At 39.6% G+C, this 9,662-nt stretch overlaps 2 protein-coding genes across 2 annotated transcripts; one reads left to right on the forward strand and one right to left on the reverse strand.

Annotated features, from left to right (window-relative positions):
* Positions 1–630: 630 nt before the first annotated feature.
* On the forward strand, positions 631–3,888 carry LOC111780427. Its single transcript, XM_023660832.1, has 7 exons — positions 631–736; positions 904–1,240; positions 1,634–1,751; positions 1,847–2,058; positions 2,139–2,166; positions 2,274–2,385; positions 3,569–3,888. Exons 2-7 carry the CDS (start codon positions 986–988, stop codon positions 3,648–3,650), a joined length of 807 nt encoding a protein of 268 aa, XP_023516600.1. The 5' UTR covers positions 631–736; positions 904–985; the 3' UTR covers positions 3,651–3,888.
* Positions 3,889–4,522: 634 nt separating this feature from the next.
* LOC111790731 (lysM domain-containing GPI-anchored protein 1-like) lies at positions 4,523–8,437 on the reverse strand. Its single transcript, XM_023671796.1, has 5 exons — positions 7,406–8,437; positions 6,376–6,493; positions 6,125–6,286; positions 5,995–6,026; positions 4,523–4,943 (listed from the first exon to the last, which is right to left on the reverse strand). Exons 1-5 carry the CDS (start codon positions 8,088–8,090, stop codon positions 4,645–4,647), a joined length of 1,296 nt encoding a protein of 431 aa, XP_023527564.1. The 5' UTR covers positions 8,091–8,437; the 3' UTR covers positions 4,523–4,644.
* Positions 8,438–9,662: the final 1,225 nt, after the last annotated feature.

A 9,662-nucleotide genomic window follows, 5' to 3' on the forward strand; every position in this document is an offset into this window, starting at 1 on the left:
ATCTAAAGTGGGTAATCATAAACGACTTTATGGTAAATTCACGTTGTGTCATTAGGTAATTAGCTACAAGGGTCACTAGAAGAAGATTACGACTCCTACTGTGATTTATGGGTTTAGGTCAGATTAATAAGTTGAATTCATGACGTGTATATATAATTTTTCTTTGGGAAGGGGAGGACGCTAGCCCCCCGAAGGGATGAAAGGGGAGGACGCTAGCCCCCCGAAGGGATGAAAGGGGAGGACACCAGCCCCTAGAAGGGATGAATTATGATAAGTGTGTGAAAACTTCTCCTCAGTAAACGCATTGGCGATACCTAACAGACTAAAACGGATAAGTGAACAATATATACTAGTAGTGGGCTTGAACATAGAATCAAAGAATATATACTAGTAGTGGGCTTGAACATAGAATCAAAGACTTGATGAACCGTATAGTCTCGAAATGTGCACATAATTGAATGAGGAAAAAAAAAATTACCAGCATGAACAAAAATCCACCTAGAAATGGATTTATTTCAAATTTGCCAAAATTAGAAAATAGATTACAATAATTTAGGTTAAAGAAAGCAATTTCTTTTGTAATTAAAAGTCAAACCTGTAATTTTTAGTTAATTATTGATTCGAGTATTATTAATGATATTCATAGGGATAGGCTATCGATCTGATTTTTCTCTAATTTGCACCAACACTTCAATTTTTTATTTTCTTCCTCTCGCTTGTTCTTGAATTTTGATTGGTAAGTGGAAATAATTTGATTATGATTTTAGTTGTAGGTTCATTTAATTCCTTTGATCAATGCAAGCCCTATTGCAAGCCGCTTTATTTGATTGCAATCATTCATAACAATCAAAATATATCAATTTGTGTATATATATGATGATCCTTACAAAAATCCGGTTTCAGGTTTTACGATAATTATCCTTCGAAGTTCCGTGGAAGAAAATCTCTTCGAAGTTCATTTGATTGCAACCGAAGGTTTCTCCAGATGAAGGGCGGCCATGGCGCTCTGGAGGTGGCCAAGACGGTCATGGAGGTCGCAGACGTGGCCTGGACTGCGATTGAGCGTTGTCATCACCATAAACCTAGCAACGATGCCGCCGAGCGCAATCTTACAGAGGAAGAACAGCTTGAGGCTCTGCGATCGGAGAATCGGAGATTGAGGAATTTGCTCGAGCAAAATCTCGACCTCCTTCAGCAGCTATCTGAATCGCACTGCTTGTTGAAGGATTGTCCCCCTGATGTAATTCATCCGTTTGCCCTCTTTTTTCAAGCTTTTGATTCATTTTTTAGTTTATCTTGGATTGAAATTTCGCGCTGTTCCTAATTTTAGGGCTGGAACGATTTATTTGCCTTCTCTTTTCGGAATCATCAATTATTCTTTGCCGATTATGTGATTTTACCTTTGATTTTTAGAATCGAGCGTTAATTTCAATTACGAATCGTTCAGTTTCCTGCCCTAATTTAGTTTATGCCGATAGGGTAAATGGTTTTGCATTATTTTTCCTGTTTAAGTTGGTACATGAACGCAATACATGACGATCATAGTATGGCACTTGTTTCCTTTCAATTATTGTATTGTTTATCATTACTCCTGCGATGAACTCAAGTCGTATTTGGACCTTGTAAATCTCAGTTGTACGCTCGTCTCGTTGCGACGGTGGATTCTGAAAAGTTCTTGAATGAAATTAAATCCCTCAACGAAGCATCAAAAGATGGAATTACCTATGAGTTTCCTTTCAGGGAAGCTACAGGTTTTTCTTTCTTCCTTTCTTGAACCAAACATAATCCATTTTTCATATTGATTGCTTGATGCTTTTTTCTCTCCCTTGGTTGATTCTTTGGTTAGGAGCTGATTCGCACACAGCTGAGATTCTTGTGAATGTTAGCCGTGATGCACCCAGTTGGTGGATATGGGTTACTGAAGATATGGTTCCTAGTAAAGTTGAAGAATGGAGTGGGATTGATGATGAAAGCTATGTGATTGTATCTGAAGAACATGTGGTGGATGCAGTTGCCCACTTCATGGCTAGATGTATTATGTCCAACCCGAATACCCGGGTATGCCTATCACTTTGAATGCAAATTTCTGTCTAGATTTCTGTAATGAATCTTAAATATTCTAGTTTTCCAAAATGCAGAATGTATCACCTGAAGAGCTGCAGAAAAGTACGTCTTTCGTTTTGTTAATTTGACCTATGGACCGTGGGGATTACGCTCGAGCAATGGAACTTGTTGAGTTAACATGTTGTGCTATTGTGTTTATCTGTTTGCAGCAATAGCAAAAGCGCTGAAGGGTATGGGCAGCAAAATGGAGAAGATGTTTGAAATTTGGCATGCTGGGCTGCTGTTTTATTCCTTGGCCACTTGGGGACTTGCATTGGCGGGGTCAGTTTTCCTTGATTTATATGTCTTTATTGAAAATGATCGCCATTTCGTTTTTCCGGATACTTCATGTAGAATATGAAAAAGCACTTGATAGGAGAGCTTATGATTGTTGAATTATAAGAATAAATATCGTTGAGGATTGTTGGGAGGGAATCCCACATCGGTTAATTAAGGGAATGATCATGAGTTTATAATTAAGGAATACATCGCCATTGGTATGAGGCCTTTTGGGGAAACCAAAAGTAAAGCCATACGAGCTTAGGCTAAAAGTAGACAATATCATATCATCGTGGAGATATGTGATTCCTAACATGGTATCAGAATCATGCCCTTAATTTAGCCATGTCAAAAAAATCCTTAAATGTTGAACAAAGAAGTTGCGAGTCTCGAAGGTGTAGTCAAAAGTGACTCAAGTGTCGAACAAAGGTTGTACTTTGTTTGAGGACACCAGAGAAAGAAGTCGAGTCTCAATTAAGGGGAGGTTGTTCGAAGGCTCCATAGGCCTTAGGGAAGACTCTATGGTGTACTTTGTTTGTTTGAAGGGAGGATTTTGGGAGGGAATCCCGCATCGACTAATTAAGGGAGTGATCATGGGTTTATAAGTAGGGAATACATCTCCATTGGTATGACGCCTTTTGGAGAAACCAAAAACAAAGCCATGAAAGCTTATGCTCAAAGTAAATAATATCATACCATTGTGGAGGTCTGCGATTCCTATCACATGCTTGGATCTAAAATCCAATGTACGAAGCTTGCCATCAAACTAGAAGCCCTCATCCTGGAGTTCTTGAATGCTTATGCATATGCTCAAACCTTAAGTTGTTTTACCATTTCATACCTAGGCTGAGCTCACCTTTTTTATCTCTCGAAATATGTGGGGAGGAAATGAAACATTTCATTCATTGATTCTTGAATGGGCTAATCTGGTGACCCTAGGAATAGTCACTCTCAAATTCATTAGTTTTAGTATCCCACTTCAATTTCATCCCAAGGGCAGAAAGAACTTTATCTAACCAATGGGCTTTCACACATCTCTGTCGATCTATCATCTTATCTTTCAAATAGGTTTTAATCAGATCTTACCAAGGTTGTTCATCTAAGTATAAATAGTAACTTTTGTCTTAAGTTTCGGATTAATTGTTTGATGACTTTGTCTGTTCGTCACGGGTTTTGCATATTGCAGCTTGTACCAGGGTCGTGCTATATTGAAACTGGCTGCCACTGGTGTTCACCATACAAGCAAAGCAGTGATGAAGGTGCTCTGAAGAAGCTATGTTCAACAAATGTAAGATATTGTTTGGGGTTCATTTTCCTGTTCATTATTCGTTCTTTCAAGTGATGTAAATAACTGTTAACATTTCTTATGGCATTGTTTGTTTTTTCTTTTGATTATTCGTTCTTTTTGGTTGTGTTAATTACGGTTAGAATTGTAAATCTTGTACATAAACTTCATTTCCAGTTCTACTTTGTGTTATGACAAGCTTTTCAAACTTGGAATTTAAATCAGTGAATTTATTGTTGTGGATCTTGTTCTAGATTTGAAGATCAATCAGCATTTGCTCGAAATGAGCTTCGTTCGAGTCCACTTGATATGAAAATTAATTAGGGTAATTTTGAAACTAATTATAAATATTTCTAAACTAAGTTTTACTAAATGTCTAGGGCTGTGTTTATTTAGTAAGTTATGGTCTTCCAACCCTGAAAGAGGCCTATTCCGCTAGTTCGCATTAGGAAAGAGTAGTCACCAACTACCCTCAAAAGGGCGATTGCCATGAATAGCAGGACAAAGACGAGGTGTATGACCAATCACCAAAATCATGTCTACATCTGTAAGGTCTAAAACACCCCAAAATGTACTATAGGAAATGTAACTAGTTGTCAATTCTTTCTACCCAAGTTGTATGTTATCAAAACTGTCGTTGCCTACTCATTTTTAGTCCTTTCCAAAATATCTCTCAAATATAATCCCAGCTCAAGTAAACATCGATATTGTCCGCAACGTCTGAATTTCACGTGGCTAACTTATTCGCTGGGGAAACAAGTGGCCCACCATAGTTCTCTAGCTTAGAGCATCTGAATCAATAAAATCTTAACATCTCCTCTCAAGAATATAGTGTCCAATAGGCAACAGAATCTTCATCTCAACAACAACTAAGAAATAGCAAGCTTGAAATGGATGAAACAAGTAGCAATCTTACGTGAACGGTAACACAGATAGTACAATTACATGAAATCAAAGAAAAAGACTCAAAAAAAACTTTACAATGAAAATGATGTTAAGAAATAGGCAACCATAAATAACATCAAGGCAGCAAGGATACTACCTAACGGATTCGCCAACGATGAGGAAGAACTGGAAGATGGCGAGCTAAACCCGGTACCAACGGGGCCACTGGCTGGCGGGAGTCCGGGGAGAGATCCAATTGATGAAGGGATCAATCCTGATCTGGGTGCAGGTGATCCAGTGCCATCAGATTGAGGAGCAGGTGCAGGTGCAAAATTTGAATCTCTGATTACTGTAGTAGGTGGGGCTTTAAGCGGGGGAAATTGCTGTGGCCCTGTAATATAGAATCACCATGAAGAACAACATGATATGGTTGGCATATATCTGAAGAACTCAAAATTTTTATCGTGGATTCATCATTCCACGTATATGGTCCACTAAACACGCTCGAAAACGACTATCTATCAGTAAAACCACATCTTTAGTAGTTAGAATGTAATGGCCCAAGCCCACCACTAGCAAATATTGTCTGCTTTGGCTCGTTACGTATTACCATCCGTCTCATAATTTTAAAACACGTCTGCTAGGGAGAGATTTCCACACCCTTGTAAGGAATGCTTCGTTCCACTCTCCAACCGATGTGGGATCTTACAATCCACCCCTCTTGGGGACCAGCGTCCTCGCTGGCACAACGCCTGATGACTGGCTCTGACACCATTTGTTACCGCCCCACCCCACCACTAGCAAATAATGTCTACTTTGACTCGTTATGTTTCGCCGTCAGCCTCACGGCTTTAAAACGCGTCTGTTAGGGAGAGATTTCCACACCCTTATAAGGGATGCTTCGTTCTCCTATCCAACCGACGTGGGATCTCACAATCCACCCCTCTTAGAGGCCTAGCGTCCTCGCTGGCAGACCACCCAGTGACTGGCTTTGATACCATTTGTAACAACTCAAGCCCACCACTAGCAAATATTGTTCGCCTTGGCCCATTATGTATCACAATCAACCTCACGGTTTTAAAACGTGTCTGCTAGGGAGAGGTTTCCACACCCTTATAAGGAATGCTTCGTTCCCCTCTCCAACCGAGGTGGGATCTCACAATCCACCCCCCTCGAGGGCCCAATGTCTTCGTTGGCACACCGCCTAGTAACTGGCTCTTATACCATTTGTAACAGCCCAAGCCTACTAAAATATTGTCTGTTTTGGTTCATTGCGTATCGTCATCAGCCTCATGGTTTTAAAACGCGTCTGCTAGAGAGAAGTTTCAACGCCCTTATAAAAAATGTTTCGTTCTCCTCTCCAACCGATATAGGATCTCACATAGAAAACCCCGCCAAACCAAACAACCTAAAAGGTAAGCTTTTCTAAGAATCAAGGTTACCTGGGCATCGAGGCTGAAGATTCGAAGACAACCTGTGAAATACAAATAAAGATTCATCAAAAAGACTGTTTGGATGAAACGACAACATAATCGAAAAGCTCGAAACCAAGCGAGGAGAAACAAGACATACGTCGTCAATATGGTGCCATTTACAAAACCACCATAACTACAAGATGTAACATTGCAACCTGCACTACTCTGCTGAGCAGTATAGTTCCCAAGCATTAGATTGCTGTTTCTGCATTGCATACTTGAACAAGAAACGGCAAAGGGCGCAGGCATGCAGTACAGACTGTTTCAAAACAAACAATCAAGCAAATCAAAACCATCAATCTTCATACCACCACAACAATTCAAGTAAAAAAGCTACTCAATTATTACTTGCGATTCCCCGGCCCGCAGCTACATTGCACGCAATGACTTGCGGTAATCGCGTAGCTTCCGTTTGGCACGATCAAGCCGAAGTCGGAGGAGTATCTTGGAAACTTAGATGCACAGGCTGTAGAAATGAAAATGAACATACGCTCTCAAGTTCAGGAACAATTAGGCCATCTTTGGGGTTAATTATGTAGGCATTACAAAGGATTATGAGGAAATTTTGACTGTTTTTTTGTGTTTGATCCAAACTAAACCTTAGTCATGAGTATGTTATACTATAACAGCCTAAGCCCACCGCTAACAGATATTGTCCTCTTTGGAGGTTTTAAAACGTGTGTGCTGGGAGAGGTTTCCACACCCATATAAAGAATGTTTTGTTTCCAACTCCAACCGATGTGGGATCTCACAATCCACTCCCCTTCGAAATCCAGCGTCGTCACTGGCACACCGCTTGGTGTCCACCCTCTTTGGGTTTCAGCCTCTTCGTAGGCATACCGTGCGGTTTTTGGCTCTAATACCATTTGTAACGGCCTTAGCCAACCACTCATAGATATTGTCCAAACTAGGATTTTCCTTTTGGGCTTCCCATCTGCTAGGGAGAGGTTTTCGTACCCTTATAAAGAATGTTTTGTTCTCCTCCCCAATCGATATGAGATCTCACAATTGGGGGTCCCACATCGATTAGAGAAGGAAACGAGTACAAGCGAGGACACTGGGCTACGACAGGAGATGGATTGTGAAATCCCACATCGATTCTAGATAAGAATCATTTCTTATAATGGTATAGACACGTTTTAAAACCTTGAGAGAAAGCCCAAAAGAGAGGCCTAAAGACAACAATATCGGCTCGTGGTGGGCTTGAGCTGTTACACTGCCTTACGACTAAACATGGCACAGTATTCAATATATTTCCTTCAACACCCAAATAATGCAGCAAACCAAACAAGACATCATTAGCTTCTAACAATTCACAGCCTCAAAAATCAAGCACTCAACAAAACATTAAACATCCCAAAATTTCTCCAAAACATACCTGACAAGGGGACGGCCAAGATGTCACCAGCCTTAATACTCGGGTTTCCCATAGCATTAACATTCATCAAATCAGTAATAGTGGTGGAATATCTAACCGCAATCCCTGTCAAAGTATCTTCAACTTGAACAACGTAAGACAAGTAAATAGCAGGCAAAGAATTGTCTGTCCCATTAAAACAAGTACAAGGAAGTGGCACAACAAGTGTCTGTCCAACATCAAGAACAGAGGGATCTGATATCGAATTCGCCTCACGAATCTGATCCGACGAGACCAAACCAGCATAGATAGTATCAGCAATCGACAAAAGAGTATCAGATGGGCGAGTCTTGTACCGTGTCGAAACCGATTTACGAATCCCATCAACGCAAGAACAAGAAATGGGGATTTTAATGAAGAGTTTCGAAGGCAGAATGTGATTTTCAACATCTGGGTATGAAACATCTATGGCATTGGCTGTGAGAATCGAAATGGGGTCGACTTGAAACAGCGAAGCAACCTCAGAAACCTTAAGATCGGTGTAGAGAGTGTAGCCGAGAAGAGCATTGCAAGAATCAGCGTTCGAACATGGCTCGATGGTTGATTTAGCTGTAACGAAAGCTATATTGGCCAAAAATGAGGCTAAAACAACAAATAAGAACGAATTTAAAGCTCTGTGAGCGCTGTTTAGCGCTCGAGCTGCCATTTTGCAAGCTTTGTTCTAAGAAAAGCAGAGAGAAATTGGGTTTTTCTCTACAAGAAATGGAGCTTGAAATGAACTCAAACAGAGAAGAAAATGATATTCGAGGCAAATGGGATTCAAAACACTCAAAGGGTTCAAAGGGTTTTCGAAATTACGACTAAATTTTAAAGAAAATGATACTTTTCTTACATGAATTCAAAGGGTTTTAGGGTTTTTGAGAGAGAAATTAAAAGGTGGAGGAAAGAATCGTGTTTGGAGTACAGAGGCAGACAAAGACACTGCTCAGAATCTCGATCTTCGAGTTCTTTCTTTGGACTACTTTGCCCGCCGGAGAGCTCAAAATTCCCGCTTTTTTGCAGCTGACAAACGACGACGTTTCAATACATTCAGAATCCCGGGAAGCCTTTTCCGGTGAGGGTATTTTGGGAATTTCAGCTTTTTAGTTCTTCCGGTGAGGCTTTCTCAAAAGAATTTTTTTATTTGTCTTTTGGCTGATAGAGTTCGTGTGATGATAGGCTCACGCTCTTTGAAGTGCGCGTATTAGAAACGCGCTCGTATATTGGTGGAGAATTATTTTTTCAGAAATTAGATTAAAAAAATGATTATTTGAAGAATTAAGGATACAGGTGGCGGTGTCGGAGCAGCGTTGACAGCGGTGAATTGCTGATGCAGCAAAAAGAAGCAAGAAAAGAATTTGGTAAATTACCCATCAATTCTCTTTTTTATTTTTTCAATTTACTAAATTATATCAATTTTTTATTTTCAATTTAAGAAATAAGTGTCGGTAATTTTTATTCGTTTAATTTATTCACTAATTTTAACAAAATAAATAAATAAAATCTAAAATTAACTAATTTTGATAAAAATAACATTTCGGTACAAAATTAAATTAAATTATTTAAATTTCGTATCAATTTTTTAAAAATCCTATAAATTTTATAATTCATATGTTCTTTTAAGGTTAGAGGTTCAAACTCTCGTACCATATTTATGTACTAAAAAAATAGTTTATAATTTATAATATGAGTGTTTATTTATTTAATCAATCTATCCAAACAACGTGGAGCCACAATGGGCCAGAATTAGGCAATGGGCTAGGTCCATGGACTCGCACTAAGTGGGCCCAATTATCTTTGGGCCGAGAAGAGACGGAAGGCCTGTATTTGAGCCCAAATACGTATTTGGATATCAATCTGATTGGGCCGATGGCCCAAACGAGAGGATCTCCATTTTAAAAATTGAAAAAAAAAAAAGAGAATATTTAATGAGTGGGGAGGGGGCAGTGTCTGGCACGAGCGCAGATGAAAAAGATAGAATGCTAATTTGTCCCTACTCTCAAATAAATAAGTTAAATTAAATTAAATTAAATTAAATAAATAAAAAGAAATGGGTTAGGGTTAGTGGACCAATTCAATTCCCTATGCCCACACATATGGCTCAGTTAACGTGACCGTATTGGCTTACAATTATTGCCCCTCCCGTTTCCCAACCCCTCGCCCCCCTCCTCCTCCTTTAAACGCTCATCGCCCGCTCTTTATTCCATGGCACGGGTGGGAACGAAGAAGTTGGTGCATG

Source organism: Cucurbita pepo, chromosome LG01, assembly GCF_002806865.2.
Source record: "Cucurbita pepo subsp. pepo cultivar mu-cu-16 chromosome LG01, ASM280686v2, whole genome shotgun sequence".
Classification (NCBI taxonomy): Eukaryota; Viridiplantae; Streptophyta; class Magnoliopsida; order Cucurbitales; family Cucurbitaceae; genus Cucurbita; species Cucurbita pepo.